Consider the following 21860-nt stretch of genomic DNA (forward strand, 5'->3'; position numbering starts at 1 on the left):
TTCAACTACAGCCAACAAAACAAAACTTCCTGGAGATTCCACTTTCAGGAACTCTCTCACCTATACATACATATATAACATGAGTTTGAAAACAGGTTGTAAATACTTTTCTTCCAATTTAATGACACATAGAAAATCCCTAACCACTTCCCTTGTGCCATCACCCTCGAACCTAGAAATAGGCAAACTTCCCAGATATCTTGGCTAGAGTAGGAGGTGACAACTGACTACCTATTGAGCCAAGGTAGTTCATGGAGGCCTCTGTTTCTCAGTGGAAGACCATTCTTCCCCAGATCTTTCTCTAGGGACCAAAACAGATGAACCTGATACTTGATTGGCATGACTGAAAAGTGGCTAAAGCCAGAGCAGAAAACAGTGGTTTTTCCTGTGACTACAATTCAAAGCTGATAAGTGATGCCCCATCATGTCCCTTAGTGGTAACACTCACCATATGATAGCTTGATATTATCTCTCATTTTGCAGATATTTGTGTGTGCACATGCACACACCAAAATGTACAATAGCATGTTTAGCAGACGTTATGAAGATACTGAAAGGATGAAAGTATAGCTGTATAAAAAATTAAAAGGTGCCAATCAGTATGATTAATACTTTGCTTTTAAAACACTTTTTTCTGTCCTGTTTTGCCTTCTCCTGTGAGTTTTCTATATAATGTCACTAAGTTGTATAAGTCATCAACCACAGTATCAGTAATGAGTTGAGAAATTTCCTTTACAAAATAGAGAGTCAAGCTGCCCCTAAATCTGAAGATTTATGTCAAAGACAAGAAATAAATGAGAAATTATTAGAAAGTTGAGGAATCCCCTAGATACACACACCCCAGGGAGGAAAATAGAAGTAAATTAGTCTTCTTCTTCTTCTTCTTCTTCTTCTTCTTCTTCTTCTTCTTCTTCTTCTTCTTCTTCTTCTTCTTCTTCTTCTTCTTCTTCTTCTTCTTCCCCTGCCCCTCCCCCACTCCCAGTCGCTCCAGCTCCCCCTCCCCCTCCCCCTCCCCCTCTCCCATATTGTGAATGGGCTCTGGCCGTAACTCTACCTCCACGCCAACAAACCACATAACTTTCTAGACTTCTGTTTCCTCAACAATAGAGTAAAGGGAAGCATTGTTTTGTGATTATGGCAGAGGAAGACAGCTCGATAAGCATTGATTTGGTGTGAGCCTGTTTCTGGAAGAGATTGGTATTTGAGCCATTAGGCCAAAAACTAAGAATCTGCTCTCTATATGTAGTGCTGCCCACTTGGCTGAGGGTCAAGGCAGAACAAAAAAAAAAAAAAAAAAAAGAAAGAAAGAAATGGAAGGTCAATTCCCTTTCAGAGAGAGGGTAGAGCTGCTTTCCATCCCTGCGTTGCCATTTAGCTGAGGATGCTTTTGATCAATTTGGATAAAAGTCATGAAAGTGTTGCTCCCGTGGTGTTACCAGCTCTGGCTGCTGTCCATCTGGAAGTAGTGTTACCAGCTCAGCCTGTTTTGTCTGAGATTAAAATCAAGGACGGCCGAAACATAAACATCAAAAGAATACTTTATCTAAACTTGTGCTTGGCCTCCAAACGAAGAAGCACAGGGCACACTGGAGATACTGCTCAAGTATTTTGATTGGATTTGTTCTATTGAACCCAAGCTTCCATATTCTGAAAATCAGATCTGCTTGACATTTACATGGAAGGATGCTTTTGAAGGTTCCCTTTTTGGAGGATCTGTAAAATTGCCTCTGGCAAGCTTAGGATATGAACCAAGCTGTGTGTAGTTCAATTGTGCTGCCTTAGCATAGTCAGATTGCTACAGAGCAAAACCTGGATAATGATAAAGGTTTGAAAACTGCTGCTAAACAGTAGCAGTTTGCTGGTGGTGCCTTTTTACATATCAAAGTCATGCTTTTGTCTGCCTTAAGTCGAGAGCCTATTGTGGACCTGTCTCCATATGCTCTTGGGGACCTCAGTGTTATGCTGGCCCAAGCTCCAGAAGTATTTTTCTTAAACGTCACAAGAAATAGTGTGAAAGATGTCATCATAACTTAAGCTTGCAAATTGGGCTTCAGATTATATTGATGATGCTTTCAAACAGTGTCAATGCAAAGATACTCTCTTCAAAGAGGTGTCCCCCATCCTGGCTGCAAAGCATTGCAACATGCACTGATGCTGAGTACTACCAGTCTCTCCTGGCCAAGCAGCAGAAGAGGTTTAGGAAAGAGATCCTGACCGGGTTCCGGAACAAATGCAGTGATATAGTGATTGAACAGAAGATAGAGATGGGTTCCTGAAGGATTTGCAGCAGAGTGTTGCTAGGGAGCCCAGTGCTCCTTCCATCACTCTCCTCCCATGTTGAACATTCTCTATAAATAGATGGATGCAGGAATAGCCCAGTGCTATGCTGGAGTAGCTGCTGGCCTGATCCCTCCTCCCTTTGGCTCTTTGATACATTTACACTTCCCTTTAGACCTTTTTATACACACCCTTTCCCCAAGAGAATATTTGAGCTAATGTGTGTGTGTGTGTGTGTGTGTGTGTGTGTGTGTGTGTGTGATTTCATGCACATGAAAGCAGGGGAGAAGTCATGATAAGTGAAATCGTTATCCTTCTTTGCTGCAGTAAGAAGAGGCTCTTGGAAGCACAGGACATGAAGGCAGAGTTGGAGGTTGATAGGGGATCATTTAGCAGGGGAGGTTCTTGGAGGTGGAGAAGGAGCTGTTACTTGTCCTCCTGCTGGGGAAGACTAATGTGTGGTGTCAATCTCTGAGCTGGAGAGCCATTCCTCTGCTTCTTAGTTGAGAAAAGCAACCACATGTCACTACACAGCAGCCAGCCTCTGAGATGCTGAGTCCACACTCCAGCCTTGGGAATCATGCCCCCCAGTGTAAATGTGGATATCACAGGTATATCCCCACCTCTGTCCCAGACAGCTGCCTTTTCCTAGTCAAAACAGATTGATGTTTTTTACATTGAGCTTATAGTTTGCAAACATTACTTTGTATATATTTCCTAAGGTCATGAGCAGGATAAAATGGCAAACAGGCCTCAGTTCACTAATGGGAAGTTTTAAATCAGTGACTAGTGTATCTTACAACCTTGGTACAGCCCTGCGGCAAATCATTTCCAAGCCTTGTACAGTTGTTAGTTGACTCATAATATAGAACAGGGCACAAGCTGGACCAAACCTTTGCATGAAGAGTTAAAATTGCTGATTTAAATACAGACTTCAGAACTATATAGGAGAGCAAAGAAGGAAATTGCTTTTTAAAAAAAGTTTGTTCATTTGTTTTTTGTATGTGAGTACATCGTCGCTCTCTTCAGACACACCAGAAGAGGGCATTGGATCCCATCACAGATGATTGTGAGCCACCATGTGGTTGCTGGTAATTGAACTCAGAGCCTCTGGAAGGGCAGCCAGTGCTCTTAACCGCTGAGCCATCTCTCCAGCCCCAGAAATTGTATTTTGTAACAAAAGAGAATATATATAATTCTATATTATCACATAGAGTTTTTTTTAGATTCCTTTCTGGTTACAAACACTGCTGGTAGTTGAATTGCATTTCTATTATATTCATTTCTCTTTTGGGAAAAATTGAAGTCGAAAGATTCTTACTTAGAGAGAGAGAGGGAGAGAGAGAGAGAAGGAAGGAAGGAAGGAAGGAAGGAAGGAAGGAAGGAAGGAAGGAAGGAAGGGGGGACTTGTGCATGTGCAGTGTCTCAGGGTGAGTAGCATGCTCCTCTTGGATGTAATTGGAGCTGTCTGAGGTTCTTTAAGTGCTTTAATAAAGCTGTGGATCAGAACCATCTGACACTCATGGGTGAAATTTCTGCCACCAAAATAAAAGCCCCTGAAACACTCCTGGATGCTAGGACAGTTGTCTAGTATGGCTATGAGGTATTTGAGTGGCCCCTTCCCCAATTACAAGTCAAGTATCTTCTAGGCAAGGTCAGGCCCTTCAGACCCAGAGAGAACTTATCAGGAGCATCCCTGGTCCTAAGAGTTTTGAGCTTACCCTGGACATGCTGAAAGCTTCTTTAGCATACTGACAGCCCATCATGAGACTTTCGTGCCTCCATAACTATGCGTGCCAATTCCCCTAGTAAATCTACTCTTTTGCATTGTGGACTTGGAATTTGAAGATGCAGTCTCTCCCACAATCTCATGTTGGATGCTTTGTCCCTAGCTGGTGCTGATGTTTTTAGAGGTGACAAAAGTTATTAAGAATGTCTTTGATGCCCCCACCCCTTCCCCATCCCTGCCTCCAACCCGTTTGTTCCCTCCTCCCATCCATCTCTGATATCTATTTTGTTTCCCCTTCTGAAAAAGATTCAAACATCCTCTTCTATGCCCTCCTTGTTATTTGGCTTCTTTGGGTCTGTTGATTATAGCATGGTTATTATGTACTTTATGGCTAATATCCATAAGTAAATGCACACCATGCCTGTCCTTTTGGGTCTGAGTTACCTCACTCAGGATGATATTTTCTAGTTCTGTCCATTTGCCTGCAACACTCTCGATGTCCTTGTTTTCAATGGCTGAGTAGTATTCCATTGTGTAGATATACCACACTTTCTTTATCCAATTTTCAGTTGAGAGACATCTAGGTTGTTTCCAGTTTTTGGCTATTACAAATAAAGCTGATATGAACATAGTTGAGCAACGGTCCTTGTTGGATGGTGGAGCATCATTTGAGTATATGCTCAGGAGTGGTAGAGCTGGATCTTGAAGTAGAACTTTTCCCAATCTTCTGAAAAACCACCAACTTGATTTCCAGAGTTGTTGTATAAGTTTTTACTCCCACCAGCAGTGGAAGAGTGTTTCTCTTGCTCTACAACCTTGCCAGCATGTGCTGTACTTTGAGTTTTTGATCTTAGGTATTCTAATGGCTGTAAGGTAGAATCTTAGGGAGAGAAAAGGGAGATTAGCTGCGGTGGTGGTGGTGGTGGTGGTGGTGGTGGTGGTGGTGGTGGTGACAATCTCTAGGAGGTTCCAGAGACCTAGGATTGGGAGAGCCACCAAAGGGTCTAAGGGTGTGACTCTAACTGAGATTCCTAGCAGTGGGTGATATGGATCCTGAAGTGGCCAATTCCTCTAGCCAGCCAGGACTCCTAGTAGAAGGACAAGGACAGCAACCCACCCACAAAGTCTTTGACCCAAAATGTGTCCTGCTTACAGGGACAGAGATAGAGCAGAGACTGAGGGGATGACCAACCAATGACTGTCCCAAATTGAGACCCATCTCATGAGTAAGAACCAATCAACGAGTAGTGATACTTAGTTATTCTTGCAGAGAGGAACCTAGTATAACTATCCTCTGAGAGGTTCCACCCAGCAGCCAGTAGAGAGAGATGAAGAGACTCACATCCAAACATTATATGGAGCTTGAGGAGTCTTACAGAAGGGTTGGGAGAGAGATTGAGGGACTCGAACATGACATGGACTCCACAGAAAGATCAACAGAGTCAACTAACCTCGACCCTTGGGAGTTCCTAGAGACTGAATCACCAACCAACAAGTGATCACAAGCTAAACCTAGGCCTCCTGCACATATGTAGCAGATGAGCAGCATGGTCATCATGTGGGTTCCCCAAACAACTGGAGCAGGGGCTGTCCCTGAGCCTGTTGCATGCCTGCCTGCCTGCCTGCCTGCCTGCCTGCCTGCCTGTCTGCCTGCCTGCTTGCCTGTGTGTGGATCCTGCACTCCTATATGGGCACCTTGTCTGACCCCAGTGGGAAAGGATGTGTCTAGTCTCACAGAGACTGATGTACGGGTGGGTGTGTGGGAGAGTGATGACACTTAAAGCGGAGCTTCTCCTTCTCAAAATAGAAGGGGAGGGGGAAATGGGATAGGACTTGCATGTGGGGGTACAATGAAGAGAGGAAGGGCTGATATAGGGTTGTAAAGGGAATAAATAAATAAATTAAAAGAAAAAATAAAGAATATGTTTGAAGGGCATATTCTGCTTTTTCTATTCCTGTCTTATTCTGCTTCCTGGCCACCATGGTGTGGACTCCTCCGTTCCATCATACCCTGTCTGCCAAGAAGTAATGGCACCTACTAAACTATAAAACTGAAGTTGCTTATGCCAGGAATTCTGCCACACCAGCAAGAGAGCTAATAAATGCTATGTCCTTTTAGGTCTGAGTTTCAGAGAGCCAATACAAGGCCTCCCTTCAGTGTGTTAAGGATTGCTTTAGATAATGTGTTAAATCATTCAGGGTAATACTTGTCATGTTAATTGGTAGTTTTCATTAAGTGATGGCTATTATACAGCTTAATTACCTGGAATAAGGAAGTAAGGTTAGAGACAAGGACTTTTGTTTAGGATGATGTGGGAGGTTAATAAGGAAAAGGTGATGACATATAAGTGACTCATTAGAAACCAAATTTTATAATATCAGGAATTCCTTTATTTTATTCAAATACTTTTTCTTCTTACCACAGAAAGACATAAACATTGTACACTCAAGATGCCAGGGGCAGTTGGAGCAAAACACAAATCATGTTGAAAAGCAGCCATTCTAACTGCTCACTTTTGTCTCAACATCTGCTAATACCCTTTCCAGATGTCATTCTGCAGGAAGTTCTAGGTCTCTGAACAACCAGTGACGTCTGTCATTGGCAATGTTGAAATGAAGTGTTACTCAGGCCCCCTTTCAATCAGAGGATCCATGGGTCCGTCTCCATCCTTCACTGAGCTCCTCCTGTCCTCCACCCTCTTATAGGATCTCATGGTAGTCTCTAGGCAATGTCTTTCATCTCTCTCCTTCTTCCCCTTGGGTCCCTGGAAGAATATCAGAAAAGGGTAAAATGCACAAGATGTTGACCAGGTCTCACATTTGTCCCAACAACTGGAAAGGAAGAAAGCTCTGAATTTGTAGCATACATCCACGTCTTACTTTCTAGCACATAAATTGACATCACCCCAATTTAACATCTCAGTAAAGGTCTCAAACATAAAAAGGAGCATTTGCTATAGTGTAAAGTAAGAGCTACATGAGCAATTTGGTGTTTTGGAAGGACATCCAACCAAATCATCATTCTCTAATAGATTGGCTGGTCTGAGAGCGGTGGGGCCGTTTACAGTACTTCACTGATGTATTGAACACACACTGTTGTTCTAGGATCAGAATATACAGCAGTAAATAGATTCTACGTTCTGGACACTCCAGCTATATGGAGTGAGACAAAGCACCAGTGTATAAGCCTAAAGGGAAATGAGGAAACTGGCTGGCGGTGCACTGACAACTCCAATAAAACTAAATGGCAGGGGACTGTTGGGGAGAGTTCTTTAATTTTGACACGCAAATGGTGCCTGCCTTTTAGAGGAACTTTTGGAGCAAAACAATGACATTGATAACTGCCATATCTATGTATATTTATGCATTTATGTAAAAAACAGAAGAATCCCTCTTCCCCTTATCTGAAGTAGAAAATGAAAAATCATTGTCTATGGGACTCATGCCTCACATGCTTTGAGTGGCAGTCACATGACTCCCTCAGCCCTACTGGGGCAAAGTTATGGAGGTGTCTGGTTCAACTGGTTGTCATCTTGGCTCCTTCATTAAGGTCAGAAAGAAAGATAAATAATGAAGCTGAGATAAAAATTAAGAGAAAATTAAAAATCAAACCAGAAATGTTCTGAGGAATATTTTTCATTAGATCCAGGACTTATATCCACATAATCAAAATGCATATTTAGGAGTCACCAATGTCTCTAACACTTGTCAGATCCAAATAAAAAGAAAAATGACAGTGATGATCCTCCCCAGATTAGCTTTCCTCCTACTGAGATTATCTGAAAAACACTCATCAGTGAAGACCTCACTTCTAGCCAGCCAATGGATGAAGGAGGGATTCATAAAGCTCCAGCCCTCGGGGAGGAGCAATTGTTGAGTGATGGTTGCTGGAGATGGAAGAATTAGTTTTCTTCAGGGGTGTGGTTGCAAAAGGGACTGTTGTTAATGTTCCAGCAGGAAATGGTCCTACATACACACTCACACACACACATGTACACATGCACCCCCCACATAGAGACACACACACATACATACCCCCTACAGAGATATACGCACACATGTACACACATACACCCCACATGGAGACACACACATACACACCCCACACAGAAACATACACACCCCACGCAGAGACATACACACACATGTATATACACACACCTCACATGGAGACACTCACATACATACACTCCACACAGAGATACACACACACACACACACACACACACACACACACACATACACACACACACATGTACATACACCCCCCTCCACATGAACATGTACACATACTCCATACAGAGATATACACACACACAAACACCCCACATGGAGACACACACACACACACATACACCATAGGAAGCTCTAAGTAGACTCAGTGGGTTTAACATAAAAGATGGAGAGAAAGCACAGAAAACTGAGAGCAAAAAGTGGTTGGGGCTAAAAAAGGAGTTGGAAGTGAGAAAATAGGGGGGTAGATTTGATCAAATCACATTCTATCCATGTATGAAATTCTCAAACAATAAAAATGCTTTCAAAATAAATGTGTAATGAGACTAATAACAGCTGATGACAACATAGCTTTATGGATAGGTCATAACCATTGAGTATATCCTTTACTTGAATGGATTTTAGGGTGTGTGCGTGATATCTCAATTAAAATAGCCCAATTGAGTTTTAAAATCAAAATAGAAGAATTTAACCAGGCATGTTGGCATATGCCTGAAATTCCAACACTCTGGAGGCTGAGGGAGGAGAATCAAGTGTTTGAGTCCAGTCTGGGCTAAGCAACAGGCTCCAGGATAGCTGGACCTTCACAGTAAGACCCTATCTCAAAACAGAAAGGAGAAGATGGTAGGACAAACAGAAGGAGGAGGAGCAGAAAGATGAGGAGGAGGAGAGAGGAGGAGAGGGAAGGGAGGGTGAGAAAAAGGAGAGAAGAAAGGAATCAAATATAATCTAACATCATTGGTGAAGAATAGGCCACAAATGCAGGTTTTGGCTCTTTTCCTGCTCAGATTTATAAAAATATTGAGTCCACATGTTATCACAATTCTGTCTTTAAGCAGAAGATACCAGAAGGCCTTTCCTAGACCTGAGCTCCACATCTGTGAATTCAACCAATGAGTTACCAAAAATATTCAGGGAAATCTTTCAGGAAAAAATAGTTGTTACAATACATTGTAACAACTTGGCTTATAAGCTTGTACATTGCGTTAGGCATGAAAAGAAATCTTGAGATAGATTACATGGAATTCCATGTTTCCATGTTTGTATTCCAGTGTTTGATATATATGCTTTACATATTATTGGCAAATGCCACTCTTTAATGTAATTATCTTAAAACTACTATGTGGATTATGAAACAGAAAGATCTTTAAAAGAATATGTATTCTAAAAATTCTTATTTTTTACTGACACTTTTCAGTTTACTCTATTTAGAGCTAATATGGAAATAGACATTTAATATTAAGTTATCATAAAAATGCTGAATGGTATGTTCCAGTCACTTGTGCTATGAATGCAGAAGTTAGACTTCCCTCCTCAAACCCAAAGAAGACTTCAGGTTATGGCGTAAATAATAACAGTTCTGTCTATCACGTACCACAGAATGAGAGGGCTTGGTTTGAAGGCACAGGTGTCTTTCAAAGGACTCTGAAAATTCCTGCATTTTGGAATGGGCTCTTCTTTGTGATTCTGTTGGCTCCCGGAGTGATCCATCCACTGAGCATTTTCTGTGATGCCGCGTGGGAAGATGGCTTCGGGATCCCTGGTCCTCATGAGAATGTCTTCTAGGGTGGCAGTCAGATGACGTAATGCTGGGAAATGCAGGAAACTAAGAATACAGATTTTTTAAAAATTTACCTCATAAAGGAAATGTGGACTAACACAGAGACAGGACACACATAAACTAATAACTAAAGGAATAATTTGTTTTAGGAAAATGTTATCTTCTTTGTCAGAGAGCTTCCTCTTGCCAAGTGGCAGCAGAATCAATTGTTAGAATATCATGCAGAGTATCTCCAGACGACCATCGTTGCTCGCTGTTCTACCAACAGGACAGTGAAGGTCTCCAAGCCCTGACCAAAATTGCCAGAATAAGTTTCTAAAACCTTTAAAATTTTAGTGAGACTACAAATGTTTCAGAAATAATGTAAAGATGAACATTTACGGAATTGTAAAGAAAAATAATGGAGGAATTATGAAGAACAATTAAATTATATATATATGTATATATGTATTTATATATCACTAACATCAAAAGAAATGTAAACATAGACAAAAACTTTTTAAAAAACTAGCATATTCTCAATGCCTAACTAATAATGAGAACATATACAATTTTATCATGAGGGCTTCCAGACATGGAGGTCACATAATATAACATCAATGCTGGAGTCACAGTTGGTAAAAAACAAAGGTCAGAGGTCAGAGAAGCCAGACTTCCTGGAAAAACCATGATGCTCTTTCCGTCACTCTCACACTCCAGTACATTTCAATGTAGGCTTTGTGCTAAGGACATTTATCTACGTGTTGCTAAATTCTGCACACTCTTTAGTCTATCTCTGTCACTGGGTCTTATCCAAGTTAGCTTCCTATGGGGCCTTCGGGAAACATTCCTTCTTCTCCCTTTCATCACTGCACATCTTTAGCATTCTTTGATCTTTCTGCCACAGCAACATGGACATTTTTGCTCACTAACCCTTCGGCTCATGAGTGTGGGAGGTCACAAGGTTCTAGGTTAGACCCTGCCTTTTCTTTCCCTTTATATTCTATACTATCTCCCTAGGCATGTCCAAATATCAATTTATAGCTATAATCCTGATTGATATCATTAACCCTGACCTCTCCTCTGAGGAGCCTACTCAATTCCTATAGCATTCCACAGACTCTCAAGACCTAAAGTATCTTCTCATTAATCAACAAATCATTGTCCTACCATTTTGTCACCTTACCCCACCTTTTAAGAAAAGTAACTTGGGAAGGACTCATCTGATTCGCTTTCCTTTGTTTCTGCTGTTTTTCATCCTCTCTGTGTCTTTAAAACCAATGCCAGCCCATCAGAAGACACGTTACATTATGTAGAATGCAGACATGGAGCACAATGATGGACCCACTATTAATCTCTTCCCTATAGATGCATCAATCTGAGTAAAATCATGCACCAGACTGCAGGATCTAACGGAGCCAGGAAAGAGTACATTAGTGCCTAGGGTCAGAATGTAAGCGGGAAGGGCACAATGAAGAAGACAAGACGTGTCTCTAGCTGTCCTCTCTCAGCTCTAAGCAGTGTGAAGCCTGTAGGTAGGAGAAGGAGGAACTAAATCAAGGCCTTAGACTCAAAGCCAGGTATCAGGGCCACTACAGTGAAAGCCAGTGTCACAGATCCATAGCCTCTGTGCCCTAGACAGTGCCCACAGATTAAACCTCTGAAACCACGTTAGGCAGGCAGCCAAGACAGCACCACCACTCCCTTAACGTTGAGCAGCAGAGGAAGAAGATTGAACATTGTGGAACAGGACATAAAAGTTAACCTCAAGACTTTGTAGTTCAAGACCAGGGCTTGCCACAGTGATGCCCACACCAAACCCAACCTTATATAGTAAGCCTCTACGTATCCCACAGCATCTGATGGAGATCTGTACACACACAGAACAGATCTATGTGTCTGCACACAGACTTCAGATCTTCGTGGCCGTAGGACCCTAAGCTAACCAGCTTAGCATTTGCCTGGAAAGCCAAGGGACCCTATCAACAAAACCACCCACAACTTTAGACAGCACAACAGGGAACAAGAGTGTATTTGCCAGGAGCATGAGTGCCACGAAGACAGGACGGCCCTAGAACTCAGTGTCAGACTAGTGACCTAAACAATTTGAGACTCTGCAACAGTCCCAGTGCCGGAGAAAGACATGTCACCCAGCCATTACTATCTGTAGCTAGTTACAACAGTCTGGATCCATGTGCCTAGCTCAGCACCTGGCAATATATAGAAGTGTGGCCCTTTATCTTGCATGGGTGCTACTCGGTCTCAATAGGCTTTGAGCTCGTGCTGAGGGTGTTAGCCAACATATTACTTTCGGTCATCACACAACTGCTTGTCCCAGTTCTTCCCAAAATCCAAACAGCATAACACAGAGAGAAGACTTTCCACTAAAGGAATATAAAGGGACGCATGTGCCAAACTGTAGAATGAGAGCCTGAAGTTGGTTCTTCCACAGTCAGGAACTGGGCAGATTCCCACAAGGATTATGGACAAACTCTCTGGATCTACCTAAGGCGAGGGTGCGGTCGTGGGAACAGAGCACCCTTTTCCCCATCAAATTATTTGATTATTCACTTTATATCCAAATTGCAGCACCCCACCTTCCTAGTCCCTGCCCCACCATCACGCACAGCTTCTTCCCCTATGCCCACTCCCCTTCTCTCCTGAGAAAAGGTAAGTCTGCTCTGAGTACCAACCCACTCTGGTACCTCAAGCCACTGTAGGCTCAAGTCACTGGAGGACTAGGTACATTCTTTCCCACTGAGGCCAGACAAGACAGCCCAGTTAGGGGAATAGGACCGACCCACAGGCAAGCAACGGAGTCAAGGTAAGATTCTGCTCGAGACCAAGCTGTACATCTGCTACATACGCGCATAGCACCTTTTTAAAGTCCTGCTTCATTCCAGTTAAGCAGCATTCCAATTTAGGGTTTGGAACAAACTGAGCCTGGATCTCCCTCTAGTGTTGAAATATAATAAAACACCAACTGAGGGGTTTTAAACAATTCACCAGTGCCATCTAATGATAAAATTGCAGAAGGCACTCTAGGTAGGAAAATTAAGCAAGCACAAATACTTAACCCTTCAATGTGCAGACAGCATTGAGCATCAACAGGCACTGCCAGAGATCCATGGTCTTACCTAACGTTCAAAATATGGCGCCAGAAATCGATGACATTAGACTACATCGTAACTCTTAGTGGAAACCTCAGAGCAGCTGTTTCAGGAAACCCTTGGAACAACTTTGAGGAAACACAGAGAAATGAATAATCTAACAAAGAAATTTCACAGAAACATGAGGGCAATATTTAAAAATCAAGCTAAAGGGCTGGAGAGATGGCTCCGTGGTTAAGAGCACTGACTGCTCTTCCAGAGATCCTGAGTTCAATTCCCAGCAACCACATGGTGGCTCACAACCATCTGTAATGGGGTCTAATGCCCTCTTCTGGTGTGTCCGAAGACAGCTACAGTGTACTCATATAAAATAAATAAATAAATATTTTTTTTAAAATCAAACTAAAATCTTTGAGGTGGCTGATACACTAAGCAAAACTTAAAATTTGATGACAGGAGCCAAGAGCAGAATAGAGCCAAGGAAAGAAAGGATAAATGAAAACAGGCAACTTGAAAATGCAGAGAAGTTAAGAAGAAGTAACAAGGAGAGTGTGGGATCTGCTGGGTACCATGAAAAAAGAAGATATTCAGCTTGCTGGGGCTTGGTGCTGGAACCTGTGAGTATCAGAGGGAAAGCTTATCAGGGTTATAAAAGAAAACTCCTCAAACATATCCCCCAAATCAGATAACTAGATCAGAAGTCACAGTCAGACTCAACTCAAACACGTGGGCTGTAACTTATAGTCAGTTCCCCCAAGCACACTACAGGAGTTAAAAGTGAATTTTCTCAAAGGTTGAGGATAAAACAGAAGACTACAAAGTCAGAACAAGTAAAGAAACAAATAACATGCAACGTGTGTGCCTCATACCGTATTTCTTAACAGAAATGTTACATGTCTGGAAAGAGTGGACGGGGATTTTTATGGTACTAAGGAAAAATCAAACCTGCCAACCAAAAACATTAGGCCTAGCACAGCAGATCTTTAGAAGTGACGGAGAGATAGAGATCTTCCTATATGTATAAAACATGGGTAGGTTCCTTAAACAGAGGAAAACAGACACTAATGGGCAAGAAAAAAAGGACTAGATGGCATAAAACTTACTGGTAACATTCACAATTCAGGCCAGTGCTCTACTACACTAAACATGGTGTGAAACTCATGAGTGTGTTCCGTAGGAAGACTAAGGGACAAAGAAAGTAAAGTAGTAAGCAACCCAATAAGCTGATGAGTTCACCAACATACTAATAATTACACCAATGCGCTAATACGCATACCAATCTGCTAATAGGGAGACAGCATACAGATGTGGAAGGGGGCCTCACAGGTGAAGCTCTGGGGAAACAGTGAATATGCAGAAGTCTTGCATTAGAATATATTTCTATATCTGTTTCTTTACAATAATGGCAGTTGCTATCTTTCATAGTAATTCACTATATCTAACTAATGGTTTTTGTTTTCTGAATTGAATTGCTGCTGAAATCTAGAACTGGAAATGAAGTCAAAATCTTCACCTTCTTATGTCACCTTATTGCTCTTAAACAGGTCTGTCATAATTCATTCCCAGTGTCTTTCAATGTCCCCACATTCAGTGGACGGCAGGACATTCACTTGGTTCCATGACACTGAGCAGTTGCCTCAATACCCAGATGTGCATTCAGCAGATTCCCCTTCTCAAGTGTCTCTCAAGACCAACCACTTCTTTAGTCCACGTCATCAGTGTAATCCTTCATTTGTGCCTAGTGCTGTTCCCCAATGCACACTCCTGGGGGTGCACACCTGTGTCTGCTTGCACTTCCTTCACTTTCCTTTTCTGAAAGCAAACAGGATAGTTAGAACAACAATGAACTCAGGTCCGTCATCTTCTCATTTTGCACCATCTCAGCTGAGTGACCTGTGTGTTCCTTAAAGAGAGTTCCAGCTCTCCTCTCCTGCCCAGGGCCATACTATGGAGGGAGTCAGTCCTCCCTACAGTGGCCTCATCCACCACCATCCCTCTTCACTTCCCTAAGGGCTGTGAAAATCACTGAGAAAGGCAGAGTGTGATGGCTCACACCTTTAAGCCCAACACTTACTGGGCACAGGCTTGTGGCTCTTTGGGAATTCTAAGCCAGCCAGGGTTCCCTAGTGAGAGCCTAACTCGAAAATAATAAAATAAAAGAAGAGAATTACTGACATGAAGATGCCCTCTATCATGCCAAGCTGAGATAAAATTCAGCAAGTGAGAGAGATGTGTTCATACTCTACCTGCCTGATCAACTATCTCAAAGTGCTCCTCAACCAAACATAAAACAAAACAAAACAAGACAAGACAAGACAAGACAAGACAAGACAAGAAAACAGAACAGAACAGAAAGTCCTGTGTAGAAAGGATGACTTTTCACACCTCTTACACAAATCCATATTTACCCTCTTTACCCTCAAATCCCTCTGACTGATTTTCCTGAAAGAGGTTCCATGCGGAACACAGACTGCTCTGTACCTGAGGATAAGCCCCACACTCGGGTAGGAACACTGCTACAAATCCCTCTTTACCCTCATCCATAAAAAGTGGCACTCTTAGGAGGCGTGGCCTTGTTGAAATAGATATGGTCTTATTAGAGGAAGTGTGTCATTGTGGGGCCTGGTTTTGAGGTCTCCCATGCTCAAACTACACCCTTGCCACACAGTCTCTTTTTGCTGCCTAAGGATCAAGATGTAGGCCTGTAAAAAAATAAGTCAAGATTTTTCCCAGCCACTTAGTCACCAGAAATAATGACTGTTTATTAAGAAATGTCTAAGCCATACACTTCAGCTTCTTTTCTGACTTGCTCTTAACTTATTTTCCTTTTATTCTAACCTGGGTTCAGGTACCTGCTAGTTTATATCTGCCTCCCCAGCATTCCAGAGAGAATCTTGTCTGCCTCTGACTAATTCCCAGAATTCTCTCTATGGATGTCCTACCTCCTATTGTCTGCCTCAGCTCATTGGCCATAGCTTTTTTATTGACAGGTGATGAAATTCTTTGTACATAGAATTCTCAGCTCTTTCTCCAATACCACACCTACCTTCATTCTGCATGCATCCCACAGTGATTATAATGGACTAAACCTCTGAAACTGTAAGCCAGCCCCAATTAAATGTTTTCTTTTATAAGAGTTGCTGTGGTCATAGTGTCTTTTCACATCAATGGAAATTAAATAAGACATTCATTTAGGGGAAAACATCAGTTTTAAAGTTGATTAAATCCCTGAGGTAACTTTGTTAATCTGTTTGCTGTGGTTCAGACACAGTACTTGGTGACGTGGAAAAGGAAGAGATCAGATAGGCTCAGCACTCTTCTCTTCTATCAGGATTCGCTTAAGAGACAGGCATTGTACAAACATGGCATAGCACTGTATTCTGGCTGAATGCTATATAAATTTTGACATTGCAATATAACATCATCTTCAAAGTTCATGCTCACAATCTCATGATCAAATTACCAAAACAAAAAATTGAAAAAAAAAGCCTCAGTGATTTGTCTTGGATGTCATGTTATGATTGTTCTCAGCTGCATTCTCAGGACTGAAAATGCAGGGGAAAGAACAAGATATAAATATAACTACACAAAGCAACAATAAGGTCAACTATTTATATTTGCATAGTGCTGGGGACCTGGATGGGGGAATAAGGGAGACTTCTGTTAATGTGTGATGACTGATTTTCCTGAAAGAGGCTCCATGCGGAACACAGACTGCTCTGTACCTGAGGATAAGCCCCACACTTCGGTAGGAACACTGCTACAAAAGAGAGATTGCTGCTGGGCTAGAGTAATTGGTCTAAGGAGGAAAGAAAAACAGGAGTGCAGATATGTAATGGACTTCTAGCAGGGCCATGGTGCAGGTGGGCAATAGCAATGCAAACTAAAGCATCTAAGGTTTGCTCTGTGCTGTGGGGCATTTTCTTCCTTCTCCTTTCATTGTTCAGCAAGGTTTGACTATCTCTAATAATAGTTAAGTATTTATTTGGTACCTGGTGCCGTATTGAGTAGTTATGTCCACCAGTCGTTGTAACATGTATGTACCTTTATGAGGGACATACATTACCACCAGTCCCATTTATGGTAATTTAAACAAAGATATTAAAGCCCTTGTTCAGAGCCATACTGCCAGTGGAAGCAGAAGGCACCACGAAGAGCACCTTCCAAACCCATCACCTTCTTCCCTGCATAGAAGCTCCCCCATCGTAGCATCCCAGAAAGGAGAGTAAAAGCATTATGGTAAAAGCTTCACTATAGCCCTTCACCCCCTTGAATTACAGAGTGCTTACCTATTAAAACTGAATATGAATATAATGTAAAGTATGAGAAGCCATTCACTGCCAATCATGGAAATAGAGCAGTAAGTTTTCTCTCTAGCTTTTTGAGATAAACCTTTGAGCTCCAGTTCCAATCTCCCCTTCTAGTGAACAATGACAGGAGAACCTCTACAGGAGTGAGCACATAACCACCCTAGGATCATCATGAACAAAGGTTAAAATTTTGAGAATTTACTACTTGAATTTGAAAATGTGTCAAAAGAATATAAAATAAGGAATTAGGCATAACTTTCCACCCCTACTCAAGTAGCTATTGGCAATTCTTAGCTGCTAGAGAAGGAAAGGTTATTTTATCTGAAAGTATACCCTCTGACAGGCTGACCAAGCTACAGTGCAAGGTCACACATCCAGAATATCTAAGCAGCTTAAACTACATCTTGGTCTTGATGGGAGGGTGAGAGAATGAAGAGACACAAAGTTGAATAGAAAAGGAAATTTGGACAGATCTGGAAGGAGGAATGGGAAGAAAAGCAAAATATGATAAAAAACCACACTGTGTGAAGTTCTCCAAGAACTAATTTTAAAATAAAACAGAAAACAACATTGATCAAAAATAGGAAAACTCTTAGCCCATTTTGATAATAAAACATAGATTTGACTCCCAAACATACACATTATTTACTTAAATGGGAGAATCAGAATACTTGTTTTCTATGACCATGACCTTGTGTCCTCTAGACCATGGCCATGTCAACTGTGTCCTCTAGAACCATGGCTGTGTCAACTGTGTCCTCTAGAATCATGGCCATGTTAACTGTGTCTTCTAGAACCATGGCTGTGTCAACTGTGTCCTCTAGAACCATGGCCATGTCAACTGTGTCCTCTAGGACCATGGCCTTGTCAACTGTGTCCTCTAGGACCATGGCCTTGTCAACTGTGTCCTCTAGGACCATGACCTTGTCAACTATGTCCTCTAGGACCATGGCTGTGTCAGCTGTGTTCTATGATTTGTGTTCTGTTCTGAATCCTCTTTCCTATCACTCACATTTTAAATTTTATTCCACATTTTGTCTCTTAAAGTAAATATAAGCATGGTAATATTTTAATTATGAAATGGTTTACTTGGAGACTCTAGCCATGTTCAGCTAAGAAAATGGTTAAATTAGAGATGAGCAGAAAATATACTATATATCTATCATTGAGAAACACTATTTACAATAGATCTGCAGTTCTCCAACAGTTCAAGGGAAGAAAAATATTGCAAGCTCAACATGAATTTTCTAAACAGAGTAGATTATGTATGTGTTTAAAAGCATAAATAAACTGTAGTTTATTCAGGAAACTATATTTTGTAATGCAGGTTGCTTTCTTTATTGTCACATTCCCTGTGACACTAGGAAGCCATTGCAATGACCAGTAAATCTCAAATTCTCTCTTATTATCTTTGCTTGGCTCCCATATTTGCAAGCTTCAAACTAATTGTATTCCCGATTCACAGATTCTGAAAATCTCATTAGATCTGGAACATTTCATTGTGTTGAAAATAAATGAGAGCTCACTGTGCAGGCTTATTTCTTTTTTTTTTTTCAACATTTTTTTAAATTAGGTATTTTCCTCGTTTACATTTTCAATGCTATCCCAAAGGTCCCCCATACCCACCCCCCCCAATCCCCTACCCACCCACTCCCCCTTTTTGGCCCTGGCGTTCCCCTGTACTGGGGCATATAAAGTTTGCAAGTCCAATGGACCTCTCTTTGCAGTGATGGCCGACTAGGCCATCTTTTGATACATATGCAGCTAAAGACAAGAGCTCCCGGGTACTGGTTAGTTCATATTAGGCTTATTTCTTTAACAAGAGGAAAAATGGAAAGATGGAGCTGGGTCTCACTGAGAGCATCCCCTCCAACTTCATTCTTCACCTAAGGCAATGGAAGTGAGAAAGTGTCCACTCATGTGCTAAGGAGCTAGCCTATTTCGAAGCGTTTGTGTCTCAGACACAAGGTATTGGTCGATGACAGTCAAAGCAATCTCCTCACACACCCTACCATCACTGTGATTCTGAGACCCTGGAACTGGCCTTAAATAGGTTTACTCTCAAGCTTAATTGGTTCTGGGGTTTGCAAAGAAGGGGTTTGGGTAAGCTAGACTCTACTAGCTTAGGACTCCAAGTGGCCATTGAAAAAGAACTGTCATCATTATTTCTCTATACATGGTGATAACATGTGTATTTCTCTATACATGGGGATAACATGTGTGGAGACTTCCAGCACTGCAGCTGAACACAGGACTGTGTTGGCCATGTACAGAAGAGTCCTTACCTGGCCCAGGCTGCCCACCCCTTCCTGGGTGCGTCCCTCCAGCATTGTGCTCCCTGCCTCTCTGCAATTGGAAAGGACTGAGGACTCTTCCCTCTCTAATCATTAAAAACAATGGCAACCAAAGGTGTATCATACTTAGCAAAGGCAGTGTTTTGCTATGTGGAATCACCAGCTCCTTAAAGGCCATCATATACATGAGCTAATTTCACTATTTCGAAGAGACAACTGGACATCACATATTGACCCATAACACCTCCACAGAAAAACTACAAATTCCTCTCCTTTGACCAAAACGCCATTACTCAGTGGGATGCTTTCTGACTCATCGGGGACTGTGAACTACATAGTTCAAGATCTCTTAGGTTACTGAAAATGAAGTAGCCCTTACTTAAAACATTAAAAACAATAAGTCTTAAAGGGCAACTCAAATAGGTAAGTTTTTTTAAAAATAAGAATGAATAAAGGTTTGGAAATATTAATTTAAGCCAAAGAACCCCTCAAATATTCTCTAAGAGACCCCCTTGTCCCTGCCACTCCAGCTTCCCTTGACTTAATGGTAACTCACTGGGCAGGGTAGCGAAGCCTTCCTGTAGCTTGCTTCTTGTAGTTGTTGGTGGTCCCGGAGTCCTCGCTCATCTTTGTCTCTCCAGCTGTGACCCCAAAAGCTGCTCATCCACTTGGCAAAGGACACATCATCGTTATCATCATCATCATCTCTGTGCTCCATGGAAATGGGATTCTAAATATTAAAGGCCTGCCCTTAAAACTCAAGAAATACAACCCAAGATTTGAGGAAGCCCACCAAGAACACTAAATGAAACTGGTATTTGAAACGGTTTCTGATAATGGCATCCTTAAAAAAGAAAAATTTACCAAACAACCACTTCATCATCAGGCAGCCTGGAGCACTGTCTATTTATAAACTGTGCAGCCCACACTCCCCTCCCCCTTGTCTCTTTAAATTGAGAGGCTTTTTAATCCTCCTGTTTCCAGGGCTGTGCCTTCGCAGCCTAAGGGTAGGCAGCACACACAGTCCACTGCCTGGTTTTCCCTGAGCCTCTCTGCCAAAGGCATGCGGTGGCATCTCCAGCTGTCAATGGTGATGAAGCATGACCCTCACAATATGCTTGTCAGCTCCAGGCTGGCTCTGAAATAGGGCCACATCCAAGAGACAGACAACTGCACTTCTCAAGGTGGTGAGCTATTGGCATGCATGCCAGATCCAAAGCTAGAGATGATTCTTTAATAAATAAAAATGATATAGGAAAAACTCTATCTCCAGGTCAAGTTGGATACCTTTTTTTTATTTAAGTATTATCTGTACATACATGTGAGTGACATACATACAAATATACAAATCTTAGGTGTACAATGTCTGTACACCTAATTAATGTCTGTACAATTTAATGCATTTTATGTCTGTATACCCCTATGCTACCAGCCACTGTAATTGGTTAATCACTGAACATTTTCCAGAAGCTAAGAAAGCTCCTTTTAACTCCTTCCAATCCCTATTTTTGAAAAGGTTACTACATCTAGCGTCTACAAATTTATAATCCCAGAGACTTCCTATTCTCTCTAAAGTAAACAAAAAAAGTTACATTTACAGAACTCTTACTTTGTAATATATACGATGACAAATATTTTACAAATGTGATTTTCATTAAAACAATTCTACAATTGAGAGCCTTACGTCATACTTTGTGGATGACGAAATTGAGATTCAAATTGACCATCAATCCAAATTCAAACTACCAATAAGCACTATGGCCGAGTTTAAACCATGAACCTTTTTATCATCCTGTTGATATTCTAAGAGATTTGAGGAAATATAGCTTCAAAGAAAGGGATCCTAACTAGTTATCAGATGAAAATCTTTCCTGAAGCTGGAAAAAAAGGTCGGCTTGAAAGCTATGCCAATATTCCTAGAGCTTTGTTTGTAAAATGTGACTTGGGAGTGGGCCTTTCTTTGATTCTTCCTAAGGTAAATGTTATATAGCTCTTACCTGAAAATGAAATGTTGCCCGACACCCAAGAAGATGAAGAAGGTTCATAAGTCTGAGGAAGTAAACAAAACATAAAAGCCTCAGAAAGGCCATGAAACTTACAAGGTCCAGGAAGCCCCTCAAAGTTACAAGATTTTCAAACTCCTTGTAGACAGGGTGATAACTCAGTAAATTACAGTTACTAGGCAAAGCAGCCTCTGGCTGGAAAGCCGCCTGTAAAATAGGCAAGGAACTCATGGATGAAGCCATGGATGAGTTGTGCTCCATGCTGGGCTTTTCAGTGGTCTATTGACAGCTGTCCTTGAATCACCCATGCTTCTATTAAGAACACCTCACTTAAGCTCTTGTAAGTAACTATGATAAACTCACT

At 41.6% G+C, this 21860-nt stretch overlaps 1 protein-coding gene and 1 pseudogene across 2 annotated transcripts; one reads left to right on the forward strand and one right to left on the reverse strand.

The window, feature by feature from the left end:
* Positions 1579-2210, forward strand: Gm8932 (predicted gene 8932; annotated as a pseudogene).
* Positions 6384-20472, reverse strand: Lnp1 (leukemia NUP98 fusion partner 1). 2 transcript variants are annotated; one of them, XM_030248899.1, is made up of 4 exons: positions 20358-20472; positions 20050-20223; positions 9615-9845; positions 6384-6771 (listed from the first exon to the last, which is right to left on the reverse strand). In XM_030248899.1, exons 2-4 carry the CDS (start codon positions 20209-20211, stop codon positions 6628-6630), a joined length of 537 nt encoding a protein of 178 aa, XP_030104759.1. In that variant the 5' UTR covers positions 20212-20223; positions 20358-20472; the 3' UTR covers positions 6384-6627. The 2 variants fall into 2 exon arrangements, with proteins under 2 accessions (XP_030104759.1, NP_001333971.1); NM_001347042.1 differs by lacking the exon at positions 20358-20472.
* Positions 20473-21860: the final 1388 nt, after the last annotated feature.

Source organism: Mus musculus, chromosome 16 (genome assembly GCF_000001635.26).
Source record: "Mus musculus strain C57BL/6J chromosome 16, GRCm38.p6 C57BL/6J".
Classification (NCBI taxonomy): Eukaryota; Metazoa; Chordata; class Mammalia; order Rodentia; family Muridae; genus Mus; species Mus musculus.